The sequence below is a fragment of the Lepidochelys olivacea genome (assembly GCF_965140295.1).
Source record: "Lepidochelys olivacea isolate rLepOli2 genome assembly, chromosome: 3".
Classification (NCBI taxonomy): domain Eukaryota; kingdom Metazoa; phylum Chordata; order Testudines; family Cheloniidae; genus Lepidochelys; species Lepidochelys olivacea.
Genome location: NC_140413.1, coordinates 81,335,800 through 81,351,459, shown reverse-complemented (window position 1 = coordinate 81,351,459; position 15,660 = coordinate 81,335,800). Strand labels below are relative to the sequence as shown.

General features: G+C 40.2%; 1 protein-coding gene across 1 annotated transcript in view; it reads left to right on the top strand.

Annotated features, from left to right (window-relative positions):
• Positions 1-15,660, top strand: part of PREP (prolyl endopeptidase) — a 165,211-nt gene that overhangs the window by 73,727 nt on the left and 75,824 nt on the right. The window contains exon 8 of the mRNA XM_084622807.1: positions 11,535-11,726. Within this exon, the coding sequence (XP_084478933.1) occupies positions 11,535-11,726 (192 nt within the window). The remainder of the gene's footprint in view (positions 1-11,534; positions 11,727-15,660) is intronic.

Below are 15,660 nucleotides of genomic sequence, written 5' to 3'. Positions count from 1 at the left end.
TTATAAAGAATTTGTCTCACGGAGACGCCTACCCACAACCCACCAGTTCTCGGGTTGTGCTGAGATTCCTACTAGGATGCTGTCTTTGGACCCTGCTTACAGGCTTCGCCTTACCTACTCAACTCAATGGCAATATGAATTTCATTAAATTGAAACCACACTGCTTCTTTTACCCTCACTCATGGCCGTTCAATAAAACAAAGATCTTCCTCTATGGACCACAGAGCTTCCTGAGTGAGTCTTGGGAGTGACAACTATGTTTCACTTCCCCAGCCCCTGGCCTGCCGTGCAAAGCAAGGAGTCTCACCTGCACACATCTCCATAGGCTGTTTGGGGGCCTCTGCCCTTGTGCTGCCTCCTCTGTTGCTTATTATTCTGAGAAGGGAGGAGGGGAATAAAAATGTGAAAATTATTGACCATGTCACACCTAGGGTTTACCAATCATGAAATTGACTAATCTTGTTAATTTCACTTCGCTGCTATTTAGGAAATCTAAACAGTGGAGGCACTGGGAGCTGTGTGTTGACTCAGAAAGATAGAACTAAGGGTTCGTATTTGGAAGGTTTTCTTCACAAGCATAAAGCTATATGTTTAAAATAAAAACCTAAATTTTGCAGAAATTGAAGACTTAAAGGCTGTAACTTGAAAAAGTTTCCTAGTGCACTGGCCATTAGCAAGTAGATGTCTAAAGCTCTAGTTTTAAACAAACGTGTGTGAGCTAATTCTGGGATTTTTTTGTAATGGCTATTTTATCAAGCTTATTCTGACAGCACTCTGGAGGCTGCTTATATGTTGAACTAGCAGAACAAGAAAACATATCCCATTAACCATTTTCTTTTGGCTGTTGTCCTGTGCAAACCTGGGAGCATGTCTGATGGTTATCAGAATAAGCTGGACACACAACAGTCACGCACTTATACATTCGCAAACCTTCCTGGTACTCCTTCCTCTACCCTGTGGTGTTTTTCTTAGCGTGCCTGTTCATATTTCTGTGTCTGGTAGTAATTTTTGTTTTGTCCTTTAACTAGAAATGAGATTGTTCCATTTTATTAAGTTGTCAGTGCTGATTGTTCTTTTGAGCGTGTATTCATCTTTAATGCTTTTTGTTGCGTAAAGAGAGAAATCCAGGATCTTGAAACAGCATGTTGCCACCAAAGAAAAATCAGCATTGGGTAAAAACTTTAGTCACAGAGATGGCTGAGTAGAATTTTTAACTTATCTCCCTTGTTAAGATATCCTTTGCCATTTGAATACTATTTTTTGTGTTATGGTAGCATCTAGGATGGGGTGGGCAAACTATGGCCCGCAGGCTGGATCCAGCCTATGAGCCATTTTAAGTCAGCCTGGGAGCTCCTGCCAGGGACCAGGGTCGGGGGCCGCACCATGCGGCTCGGCCCTGCTCCGGCTCCTATGCACTCCAATGGCCTCCTCCAGCATTTCAATGGGAGCAGTAGGGGCGGTGCCAATGGACAGGGCAGCGTGCAGAGCCGGCTGGCTGTCCTCCACGTAGGAGCCACAGAAGGGACATGCCACTGCTTCCAGGAGCCGCTTGAGGTAAGCGCTGCTTGGAGCCTGCACCCCTGAGCCTCTCCGCATGCCCCAACCCTCTACCCCAGCCCTGATCCCCCTCCTGCTTTCCAAACCCCTCTATCCCAGCCCAGAGCATCCTCCTGCACCCCAAACCTCTCATCCCCAGCCCCACCCCAGAGCTTGCATCCCCAGTCAGAACCTGCACCCCTTCCCGCACTCCAGCCCTGATCGCCCTCCCCCTCTGAACCCCTCAGTCACAGCCCAGAGCACCCTGCTACACCCTAAACTCCTCATCCCCAGACCCACTCCAGAGCCCTCACCCCCTTCTGCACCCCAACCCCAATTTTGTGAGCATTCATGGCCTGCCATACAATTTCTATTCCCTGATGTTGCTCTTGGGCCAAGAAGTTTGCCCACCCTGATCTAGGAACACACCTCAAGGATCAGGGTCCCATTGTGCTAGTCCCTGTACAGTCAAGTTACAAAAGAGGCAGTCCCTAACTCGGGGAGCTCACAATCCACCTTCAGAAGAAGGATTCCACAGATGGATGAAACTGTAGGGGTGGGTTGAAAGAAGGAGGTAAAAATAAAATAAAAGCTTAGCAGAAAAGCTGAAGTAGCCATTTGCCTAACCAATGCCAGATGGATGTAGTAAAGACCAAGAAGTAGATTTAAGGTGGGACTTAAAAGAAAGGCAGCTTTATGAATTTTTAAGGGGCAGTTTTTCCCATGCTTGGGGGATAATTCGGAGGTGCTTGAGACAGAAGCAGACAAGCAGGTTGGCGTCATTGATGGAGCAAAGGTGAGATTTCACAGCATTTTTAGCTGGTAGATCCAAGTAAAGGATTTATAGGTATGCTGGTATCTGAGGGTTAGATGTGCAGCATAAAAAAATGCACAAATTGTACTAGATACAGATACAGTAACTTCACAGGGAGGAGTCAGAAGATGGCACATAAGCTAAAAAAATAATCAGAACATTCAAAATGAAAATGAGATACATAATAGCAGAGAGATGACAGAGGTACAAAATCACTAAATATCATTAAAGTGAGACATGGGGTGAAAAGAAAAATAATTAAATAGAGAAAATGTGAATGATTTTTTTTCACTTTATCATTTCAAGGTAAGTCTTTCAATAATAAATATTGAAACAAGGTCAATATATCCTAGTACTGTGACAAGCAGCAAAAAGAAACTTGAACCTTACGAAATGCGGAAAGACATTTAAAAATAACAAACCCAAAGCTCACCAACCCTGGAATTTGATTTAGCAATATGAAGTAAAAGATTTAAATCTGAAGAAATTTTTCATAGCTTGATTTGTGCGATTTCCAAAGAGATTGAGTATTTATACTTTATAATCTGAGTATTAACTTTAGTCTACTAGCAAGAGTAAATATCTCCTTGTCAATATCAAATTGAATGGCAACAAAGAGAAGATTAGTATTGCTAATTTATGGCTAGACACTATGTTTATTGATATTATTCAAAATCTTTCAAATTGAGGCATTAGGAAGATACATCTTCATCTAACTGATCTGCTGTGTGAAGAGATGAGTCTTAGTTTTATTGTAAAAATGTATTATTACATCTTTACAGAAGCAACATTTGAATAGAAACAAAATTGAAGCCTTGAAATCAAAGAACACTCTACTTGTAAAAGTACTTAATTTCTTTCTTTTATATCTTGAAATGTCAGGTCTTTTTAATTCAAAACAAAAGTTTTATATATGTATATATAAAATTTGAAATGTGCATAATAGATTTTGCTGAGAAAACTCTTAATGGGAATACAGCAAGGTTCACACTGCAAGGTGATGGATGGGACTCTGGCTCAGGCCCACCCTCCCCTGCATTGTCCTCAGGCCCGGTTATGAGGGCTTACTAGCCCCTGTCAGACAGATTTGTATGTGGATAGAAAGGGAGTTTGGGCTCGAGACTGAGCCGAGGCTTACATTTTAGTGTACACATACTCTTAAAATTGAAAAAAAAAGTGTCCAAGCAATCTGAAGAGGAATCAGAATCACAGAACCCACCCAGATGGAGGGGAGGACCCCAGCAGATATAGGAAAAACTGTAAAGAAAATACTGCAGGTCTAAAAAGGTGGGGGGAAATTCCTGACCAGGTAGCAGCTTTGTCCACTATCTTCAGAGGTATTAAGGCTAGAATGGGTTAATTTAAGGAAAGATTTACATTAGTGGAGCAGAGGGTAAGTGATCTTTGAGGACTGAAAACCAACCAGAATGACTTCAAGGGCTCTCTGTTAAGTAGGTGGTCTAAAAGATAGAATGTATAGATTAACTGTAGAGATGTGTATCAGAGGGGTAGCCGTGTTACTTTGTATCTACAAAAACAACGGAGTCCGGTGGCACCTTAAAGACGAACAGATTAATTTGGACATAAGCTTTCGTGGGTAAAAAACGAAAAACGTGGGTTTTTTTACCCACTAAAACTTATGCCCAAATAAATCTGTTAGTCATTAAGGTGTCACCGGACTCCTCGTTGTTTTTGTAGAGGTATGGTTGATTTGGGCTGCTAGTGGGAAAAGGAAACAATATGTTCACATTAATTTTCATGTTACTAAGATCTTTGCACCCAAAGGAAAAGCACATTGGACTTGAGATCATAGAATATCAGGGTTGGAAGGGACCTCAGGAGGTCATCTAGTCCAACCGCCTGCTCAAAGCAGGCCCAATCCCCAATTTTTGCCCCAGATCCCTAATGCCCCCCTCAAGGATTGTACTCACAACCCTGGGTTTAGCAGGCCAATGCTCAAACCACTGAGCTATCCCGAGACAGAGCATATCCTAGGAAAATTGCTCCAGGGTGAAGGGGTATTTTAGTAGTTTTTTGTAACAAGAGCTCTGAGATAGGCCAGAGTGATGGGTTCAGTACTTGTAAGGACAGCCATGTAATGCACTTCTCTAACGTTGGAGTAGGGAAACCTCATAGAAGAATACAGTTGTTACGAAGAATCGGGAAGAAAAAAGCACAATGGCACTATCCAGCTAAACTGAGCACACTATCCAAAAGGAAAATTTGGATTCCTTAACATACCGCAAGCGGCAGTGGAAGCCAGTTCCTGGATTCTCTTGTATATCCCGAACCGCATGAGATACAATCTGTTCTGTGATAGGATGAGAGGGAGAAAAAGGATACAGCTGATAAATGTAACAGGTACTGTGAGCAGATTATTTGCTAGAGAAAAGTAGTAACAGTTCCTGCTGATGGGGTTAGTCTAAAGACAGGAACAAGAGAAAATTTGAATGGTAGAGAAATGAAATCACATTGGTGAATTCTAGATAAAATCTCATGATACAATTATATTTATTATTTATAATGGAAAGGCTTTGTGTATCCTATGCTTGAGGTTTTAGAGGATGTGAAAGATTGTCAGCTCTGGCTAGCCAGCTAAACCTAATCTTCAATATGCAGTGTTGTTATAACCATCAGGATATTGGAGAGACAGGATGGGTGAGACAATATCTTTTGTTGGACAAATGTCTGTTGGTGAGAGAGACAATCTTTTGAGCATATACAGAGCTCTTCTTTAGGTCTGGGAAACTTGCTTAGGGCAAGTCTCGACTACAAAATTAAGTCGACATAAGTTATGACAACGTACAGCCACCACAGTAATTAAATCAGATTTGCATGTCTGCACTTTCGTTGACAGTGCATGTCCTCACCGTGAGTGCTTTCACCCATTTAACTGTCATTTGGGGGGGGCCCGCACTGACAGCCTCCTGAGGCAGTGGGGCTCTGGCTGTCCCTCTGTGGGGGGTTATTAGGGTTGCCAATTTTAGTTGGATGTATTGCTGGGGGTTTCATCACATGACATAATCTTTAATTAAAGATTATTCTTTAATTCCTGAAGACTCCAGGACAGTTTTTGAGGGCTAGCGATCCTAAGGTTGTTAGTCGGTTATAGATTGTTGTAATAAGCCATAAATTCAGTGTCTCTAATCAGTCCATGATTTTTAGTGTCAGGCAAAGTTATGACGCGAAAAATCATGGATTGAATAGAGACACTGGATTTATGGCTTATTACAACAATTTATAACCCACTAACTACCTCCCTCCTTTGCTTCCTTCCCTCCCTGTGACTGGAGGGGTGTTAACGGGCCACTTCACCTTGAATTTCCCTTGAAATATGTGTTAACTGCTTATGCTAAACAATTTGTTCCACCTTATATTTAGCTGTGACACCCTGAGGCCTGCTCTACCCTACTGGAGCTCAAACTTTTTCAGTCAGACCTCCCCCTCCCAGTAATGGAATCTGTCCACACACTCCTCTATTACTGCACAGCCAAGGCTTCCTCAGCAGCAGAGCTGGGGGTGGAGCTGGGCTGGAGGTGCAGCAGGGGAAGGAGTGGACCTGTGGTTGGGGTCGGAGCTGGGCTGGAGGGGGGCAGAGGGAGAGTGAGGGCAGAGCTTGGCCTGGAGGCAGAGCGGGACTGGGGGATGAATAAAGTTGAAAGCGGAGCAATTTACATGAACCTAACTCTGTAAGGATCTACACTACAATGTTGCTCCCGCCAATGTGTGTCACCCACTGCACTTAACTAATAACTCTACCTCAGCCTGGAGCCCTGTCACTCGGGCTGAGAGCCCAGAGCCTCGCCACCCAGTGCTGACAGCTGGGGCTCCAGGCTGTCAGCCACGGGCAGTGGGTCTCTGGACTGTCAGTGCTCCACAATGACCCACACTGTCCATTAAATCAGTGGTAGCACCCCACCGACAGAAGGAGCATAGTGTGGCTATGAAAAATCAATGTTATTACTGTGGTGGCTGTACGTCGACGTAAATTAAATCAGCTTAATGTTGTAGTGTAGACTTGCCCTGAGTAAGTTTCCCAGACCTGAAGAAGAGCTCTGTGTAAACTCAAAAGCTTGTCTCTTTCACTAACAGAAGTTGGTCCAATAAAATATATTACCTCACCCACCTTTTCTCTCTAATCTTCAGTAATAGAGATTGGCATTCCAAGGACAAAAGAGTTTTCTCAATTATATAAAATGTGTTAACTTTTAAACATAAGCACACTTTAAGAAATATATTAAAGGTTATGTAGACCACTAATCATAGTAAACTGAATCTTCAAAGAATGATGCAACTTTTAGAAAATGAAAATCTAGAGGCAAAAGATACCTAGATGTCAGAGATAATGAGTGGCTCTTAAATAGGGCAGGGGTGAGAGGGGGAGACAGAAATGATGTGGGAACAAGATAATTCTGAATTGTTTTCCTGTAATACAAAAATGTTTAATAATCTACTAACAAAATTCTAAACTATTTGGAGTGTAAGTATTGCTTTCCTGCAAGACGTACATGCAGAAGGAATATCTAGATCTCAGAGGATGGCTAAAAAAGTGGCTTACAAAGTTTAGTCTTTAAAAAATGAACAATGGGCATGCATTGGTGTTGCACACTGAGGGACAAGCAGTGCATCCTAGTGGTTGGAACAGGAATATTGCCTAGTGGTCTGAGAAGAATCAGAGGGTAGAACCAGAGGAGGGGTCAAGGAACAAGCCAATGGTTGGAGCCAGGAGTTCAGAGGAAGGTAGGGACTAGGTTTGGAGCAGGAGCAGGCATTGTTTGGAGCAAGGGCTGGTATAGGAAGCATGTCTGGCATAAGCATGGAACACATTGAACAGCCACTGTGCTGCTGTTGCGACAAGCCTTAAGTGGTGATTTGTTGACCCTTCTGTCCACAGTCACTTAGTGAGGGCTTATTGGGCCCAGCTAGTTGCTGGGCAACTGAGACAAGTCAATTGAGTTCTTGACAATGGGTGGAGAAAGAAGTGAAATGATTTTTTTTAATATAATTAAAATGGGATTTTTGCTCCTAGAGGAACAGGGGTGGCTTTAGATAAAGAAGGGAGGCATAATGGTGTGAGGCCTATTGCATGAACAGAAAGGAACTCTTATATGCCCCCAATGTACAAATAACTTGCATAAATGGATGAATTCATCTTAATTGCTTGAGTACTGCAAGAAAGTTTCACTTAAGATTTGAAAGTAACACTTCAGTGTTTATATCCATAACTTCCAATGCCTTTCACAAGGCTTAAAAATCAAATTGGATTAAAGTCTGGGAATTGAAAAATGGAATAAAGTTTGGTACAGACTTAAGTTTCTAAATGTGATTCTTGAGTATAATTTGGCCTATTTAATGTGCTCAGAATTGTTTAGATGTTAGTAAAACCGCCCAATACTAAGTTTAACTTTAGCCATCCATCAAATGTTGATTCTTTCTTGCTGAGCCAGGCATTCTAGTTTAAAGTCTGACTGTCCCCAGTACTTTGTGGAGAAGCAATCGTTCTTACACAAAAATATAAGTGGCAACAATTGAAATAGAACATAACTTTATTGAGATTAAAATCTGTATCCTTGCCAGTTAACATCAAGTGCTACAGTACGTAAAAAGGTAATTGATATTTTTTACATTGTTCATACAACTTGCTTTCCCTCTGATGATGCAAAACTCCAGAGGGAGCGTTAGCTGATCGATGGACCCTGTCTCTTCAACTTGTACATGTGAGAAGATATTTGCTACAAAATATATGATGTACTGACTTCTCACAAAGTGTGGAGTATAATGGGAATTGCTTCAAAACTCCTCAAACTGATGAGTAGTGACTCGCTCCCAATGCATCATCTCTCCCCCAAAGTGGATGGCATTACTATGAGACAAGCAATGGTGAGGGTGGTGGGGGACCCTCTGTAGCCATTCTTGCCATCATAATTGCATCTTGATCAAATCAGTTTTTCCATCTGTTGAATCCACAGCCCTTATCTTTCAGTGAGCCTTGGGTACACACATGTCCTTCCCTGTTGTGGCCTGTTCAGAGTTCATAGCAGAATTAGGATCTGAATTTGTATACTTCACAGATGTGATTTTTTTTCCTTTTAGATTCAATACAAGAAAAAAATTATTAAACTTTTAAAAATATTTGTCATATATGTTGTGGTTTTGTCCCTATCATTTTTATTGGTATGCTATTGATTTCCTGTTCTGTTAGGTTGATTGATGTTTCAATCAAATGAAGAAAATAATCTAACTGTAGTTCTTATTAGTATTGTATTAATTTGAAGATAGTAACAGTGTAACTTTTCAGTTCAGACACTTATATGTGCAGGCATATATAGCTCTTCAGCATTATACCTTCTAATGTGAAGACTAGCAGTGAGAAGGATTCAGGAAACTCTGTCAAGTGCTTTGCCTCTCCCTCACTATTTGTCACTGAATAAACAAGGAAAGGAAGGAATAAACAAGGGGAAATAGGTTACTTTTTATAATGAATCAACCATTCCCAGTCTCTATTCAAGCCTAAGTTAATTGTATCCAATTTGCAAATGAATTCCAATTCAGCAGTCTCTCGTTGGAGTCTGTTTTCGAAGTTTTTTTGTTGAAGGATAGTCACTCTGAGATCAGAAATTGAGTGACCAGAGAGATTGAAGTGTTCTCTGACTGGTTTATGAATGTTATAATTCTTGACATCTGATTTGTGTCCATTTAGTCTTTTACATAGAGACTGTCCAGTTTGACCAATGTACATGGCAGAGGGGCATTGCTGGCACATGATGGCATATATCACATTGGTAGATGTGCAGGTGAACGAGCCTCTGATAGTGTGGCTGATGTTATTAGGCCCTGTGATGGTGTCCCCTGAATAGATATGTGGGCACAGTTGGCAACGGGCTTTGTTGCAAGGATAGGTTCCTGGGTTACTGGTTCTGTTGTGTGGTATGTGGTTGCTGGTGAGTATTCGCTTCAGGTTGGGGGGCTGTCTGTAGGCAAGGACTGGCCTGTCTCCCAAGATTTGTGAGAGTGTTGGGTCATCCTTCAGGATAGGTTGTAGATCCTTGATAATGCGTTGGAGAGGTTTTAGTTGGGGGCTGAAGGTGATGGCTAGTGGTGTTCTGTTATTTTCTTTGTTAGGCCTTTTTGCGAATACAGACTAACACGGCTGTTACTCTGAAACCTGTGATAAAGTATATGAACTAATGAACAATCTGAGAAGGTAGATCAGGAGCTCCTGTTGTCTGCATCTCATAACATAAGAACAATGTGCCATTCAATAAAACTGAAATATGGAAAATTCAAAACTAATAAACCCACATTTAGATCGTGGAACTCTTTGCTACCAGATGTAACTGCGGCCAAGATTTTAGCAAGATTCAAAGAGAAAATGGACATTTGTATGGATAGTAAGAATAGAATTAACTATTATAACAAACACTTTGGAAGGGATATTAAACCTCAGGCATCAAGCTTTAAAACAATCCCCAACTATTATCATAAAGCATTCCATAAAACACAGATTATTCCACGACATCATACCTGCACCATCCCAATTATGCATCTGGGGTGAAATGTTGGCTCCCATTGACTTCATTGGAGAAAGGATTTTTCCACGTGGCGCTGGCCACTGTCAGAGACAGAATACTGAATTGGACAGAACACAGGTCTGATCCAATATGCAATTCGCAAGCGGCCTTCATTTCACTGTAATTTATTTAATATAAGTTAAAGGTAAATGATAAAATAAAAACATTGTATTGTTGTGATATAAATAGTTGGATTTAGTTGGTGAATAGATTACCTTTCATGTAAAGAGGAGGAAGGTTTCTCAAACGAAAATGGCAGTTAAGAAGAGTTAGCTTTATTGTTGTATTTGAAGGCTCTGATAAACTAACGTTATATTTAATGGGATTAAAATGGCCTGAGCCATCCAATAGCTCTCTTAGTGATTTTTTTGTTTTTTTACTTGCAGCAATTAAAGCTCAACCAGAATATCTACTTTTCTTGCATTATTTCAGTTCATATTACTGAATGGGGGGTGATTTAAAAATAAATTGATTTGGTGTTTTATGGAGTCAGTACGTTATATATCAACTTACCTACACACACGGATTATCTGTTTAGCTTAACAAAGAAAAGGCTAGGTCTGTAAATACCTACATGCGGAACAAATATTTCAGTCTAGCCGAGAAAGTCTGACACAATCCAGTGGCTGGAAGTTGAGCTAGACAAATTCAGACTGGAAATAAGGTGTAAATTTTTTAACAGTGAGAGTAATTAACCACTGGAACAGTTTGCCAAGGGCTTTGGTGGATTCTCCATCACTGACAATAGTAGATCAGTATTAAGGTTTTTTTCCTAAAAGTTATGCTCCAGGAATTGTTTTGGGGAAGTTCTGTGGCCTGTGCAATAGAGGAGGTAGGAGTACATGATCACAGTGGACCCTTCTGGCCTTTAAAATTATGACAGTCTTTGTCCTTGACAGGAAAAGAATCAAGCCTCAGTTCTTCTGAGTGTTTTTGAATCCCCAAGTAGGCAATTGGTGATGTTCTTGTATCCTCTACTTTAATAAGGGACCTGATTTTCAGTGTGGCAGATGCTGCATCTATGAAGTGTAATTGATTGGTTAGGTCCTGGACATAGCATAAGTATTATATACCTGGTTTATTCTTGCCTCCTTTTCTTTCTAGGGTCCTATAAACATAGTAAAATGTGAGAGGAAAAGTACTGGAATCTGTCATACAGTCTGTTCCCATCCCCAAATGTATTCAATTCTAAGGTTGTGGTACAAAGTGACAAAACCAAGCCAATTCAGAGTTAAAAGCAAACTGCCCTCATTTTACTCAGTGAAGCACTTTCAAAAGTTCGTAGGAAAATCAGATTCATGCCACACAAACTTCAAAATTACTTTTTAATTAATATTGATATGTCTGATCTTCCTTTTGGTAACTACCAAATGCTGTAAAGTAACAATGCGTTGGAATTTCATTTCTGAATTGGTCAGATTGCTGCTGCTATTCATTAAGTATTCACCACCAGGCTTGTTTGCGATTATATGCAGGAATAACTAATAGTCATTATTGTAGAAGGAGGAAGAAGCAACAGTGCAGTCAGAAGAACTTTATTGTAAAGTATTAAAATAAAATGTTTCTTGTTTTAAAGAGTAAGTAATTAATATGAATGATTTGTTTGCTCTTAGGAATTCTTCAATGGGTGAAGCTGATAGACAACTTTGATGGCGAGTATGACTATATCACCAATGAGGGAACAGTGTTCACTTTCAAGACAAATCGCCATGCTCCAAATTATCGATTAATCAATATTGACTTCAGTGATTCAGATGAATCCAAATGGAAAGTGCTTGTCCCTGAGCATCAGAGAGACGTTCTAGGTAAGACTGTAAACCAAGTGAAAGATGTCCTGTTTTGTTTTTTTCCAAGTGAAGTCAGTCTGCTAGTTATTGAAAAGGGCTGGTCTCTTAGACCCCCCCCCCTTTGTTTTTTTTTTCCTATTTACATTTGTAGGGATTCTTTTGAGTTGAAAGATAACTTTGGTTAAGGCACCAGACTGAGACTTGAGAGATCTAGATGCAGTTCCTACACTTGTCACAGACTTCCTGTGTGACCTTGCTCAAATTGCTTGTCTCTTTGTGCCTCACTTCCTCATTTATAAAATGAGGCTAATACTATCCCCATTTCATGGGACTTCGTGGAGATTGATTTAACATTTGTCAGGCACTCAGATATGTTAACTGGGGCCCTGTAAGCAGACAAAAATAAGAGCTAGACTAGCAGTGGTACAGTACACTACAAACCAGGGGATCAGATTTTGAGAGTCCGGTTTGATCTGACATTCTTGAGATGACAGGAATTGGGAGTGCTGAGAGGCAAGGCAAGATTTGATGGCATGAAAGAGGTGGGTAGAGTATTTGATTTTTTTGAATTTTGTTTCTTAAGGAAAAGTCAAAGCAGGACCTTATTATAATTAACTGAAAGTCATAAAGATGCAATACAATAAATTCCTGAACTTTGCACTAACTCAGGAGTTTTTTTAAAAATGCACTCATTTGGGGGAATTCTTAGTGTTTATGTGACTGAATTAATTGTAGAAAAGCCTATCCTGATGCATCTTTGTCCCAGTGTTTCAAAGATGCGTTTAATACATTTAGGTGCTCCATGCTCCCTGCAGTACATTGTGTAATTATACCTGACTAGCATAATAATGGCTGTTTGAAAACTACACATTTGTTTACCAGTTTTTTTGTTCAAATCCCCTCACTGATTCTGTGCAGATTTTCCTGTGCATAGCTTTTTACATTGGTGATGAAATCATAGAGTCCTGTATACTCACAAAGTGACTGCTGTATCCCAGCTAACACAGCCTCTGCTCTCTTTTCTTCCAAATCACTGTTAGATCACTTCTTCCATGACACCCAGAAGCTGTGAGTTCATGAGAATAATTTTTTAAGAACTCTGTGGATGATTCCCTCCTTTGGATTTCCCAGTGTATCCAGCAGTCTCTGTGCCTAGCTCTACCCTGGCTTCTGTGTGCCACAAAAGATGCTGTAAAGCTGCTTTAAATTGGCAGCTGAGAAATTCTCCAGCATGAGGAATCCTTAACTGGCATAGAACCACCTTAGCCAGCTCTACACCACCATTTTCTATCTCTATTCTTGGTACAGGGATTATTTGGGGGGGGGGGGAATGGAGCATGACTGGACTATGCTATTCCAAGTTATGCTCAAAGTCAAATTTGGCTGTCACAAGGTTTTAGGGTTGCAAAGGTGGCAAACACAGCTTGGTCATACTCGAATATTGAGACCTCTAGGTCTCTATTTTAGATTGTAAGCGCTCTGATGCAGGGACCTCCTTCATCTTTTACTTGTGCAGGGTGGAGTACATTGTCAGTGCTATATGTGTGATAAATAATAGAAATGACAAATTATCTTCCGTTCTGGTCATCTGCTAACTGTTCATCAATCTCTGAAGTTATATTTAAGTCATAGGTAACAGCAATGTAAAATATGGGTTTGAGTTAAATATATAGCTAAAAGTCTGAAGGTGCCAAAATGCTATGGATCTTGGCATTAATAAATTTTGTTACTACTTTTCTGAAATGAAAATCCTGTGCTCTACCTTGATTTTTAATTTTAGCACATGAGGGGTTATTTCTCAGCAGATTTCTGCTTCAGCTTTTCCATTCTATAGGCAAAGTCAAATTGAGTATGTGTGTATAGTCATATAATAATTTTTTTTAATGCATCAAAAACCTCTTTAAGGGATTATATTTGGCAACCTTGACTATTCAAATGGAACTAGGACTTCATTTAGATAACCAAAAGTTCAGGTAAAAGGGAGTACTGAGGGCAGTGCCATTAGAGACTGAAAAATTGCTCAAACACTTCAACCCAAACATCGGTGGACATATTTTGACCTGCATTGAACTGAAAGTTTTGGGTGAGTGTGGGCTGGATAATCAAAATTTCACTACATACAGAGCAGCAATACACAAAATATACAATGTCCAGATCGGAGCTCCAGTAAATATTTTCAATTCCCCTGGAGTTTTTCCTAGCATGTTGGGAGTGTAGGAGGCTCCAGGAAATACTCTGAGAATTTAATCTCTGCATGTACTCTATCTATATTTAGCTTTATAGAGATAGCTATGTAAAGTAATTGTTACAATGGGTGAGTGGCTTCATGAGATAATGGGAATTAAATATATATTAAAGCAAACGCTAAAATGAAATAATCTAAAACAGTTTGATTATATATGATGGCACCTGTAAATTAAAGGGCTGTATTCCTCTGTGCAAAAGGAACCATGAGTGCTTGTAACAATTTTGAGACATAGCTCTGAATAAAAGAAAATAACACTAGATTGCAGCTGATGAAACTATAATCCTTCATTCCTAAAGAGCAAGATATTGTAGTGAAGAAAGACCAGCTTGCCATTATGTCATATTGCTTTAATCCTTCCAAGATTTGGTTTGGAAAGACACAATTGTAGCAGAAGGCAGTTAATAATTTATTGCCGTGAAAGCCTTAGAGTCAAGTGAATTTGATACAAAGATGACATGGTAATGAAACACCTCCTACAAAAGCTATGAATATAAGAATTCAAAGGTTAAATGAGTATTTGCTGCTTAGAGAGACAAGCTGGGTGAGGCAATATCTTTTATTGGGCCAACTTCTGTTGGTGAGAGAGACAAGCTTTCGAGACACACACAGCTCTTCTTCTGGTCTGGGAAAGGGCCACAGCAAAATCAAGCTGACCAGATTATTTAGCATAAGTAGTTAGCACATATTGTAAAAAGAAAAGGAGTACTTATGGCACCTTGGAGAGTAACCAGTTTATTTGAGCATAAGCTTTCATGAGCTATAGCTCACTTCATTAGATGCGTATAGCTATAGCTCACAAAAGCTTATGCTTAAATAAATTGGTTAGTCTCTAAGGTGCCACAAGTCCTCCTTTTCTTTTTGCAAATACAGACTAACAGGGCTGCTACTCTGAAACCTGTCACTTATTGTAAGGGACCATTCAAGGTAGAGTGGCCTGTTAACACCTCTGCAGCCTTAGAACATAAAGAGGGGTTTAGTGGGTTACAGATTGTTGTAATAAGCGATAAATCCAGTGTCTCTGTTCAGTCCATGAATTTTAGTGTCTAGAAGAGTAATGAATTTAATTTACCAGGCTTGTCTTTTGAGAGTGTTGTGCAGGTTTCCTTTGAGGATGAGGGTTGATAGGTCAGATGTAGTGTGACCGCTTAGTGAAAAGTAATAGGTAATAGGGTGTTTCTGTCTTTTTTCATTTTCCTGCGTGAGTTCATTCAAGAGCATAAGTATTGCCTAGTTTCACCCATGTAGTTGTTATTGGGGCATTTAGTGCACTGGATGAGGTACACCACATATTGTAGTAGGCAAATGTAGGATCCATGGATCTTGAAAGGTGTGTTGTGGGGCTGGGGGGATGGCTGATCATTGTGGCAGTGAAGATATGTGGTTTTGCATTTGTTGTTCTGTCAGGGTGCTGCTTTGGGTTGGTTTGTCCAGACTCCTGGTCTGTGGGGAGCTTGCTTCCGATTATGAGCTTTGAGAATTTGTGGGGGGTCTGCTTGTCCAATTGGTTGTATATAATAGTGATTATGTACCCAGATATAATTAACAGTATTGGAAATCACTTCTCAAACATTTTGGCAACTGATGCTCAAAGTCACAAATGTTTTTCTTGCTTAGAATGGAATATGGAAATCTGTAACTCAACATTCTGCTACCTTTTCATGATCTACTTGTTAGCCGTATCTTCTCCTTTTCTGGATATGAACA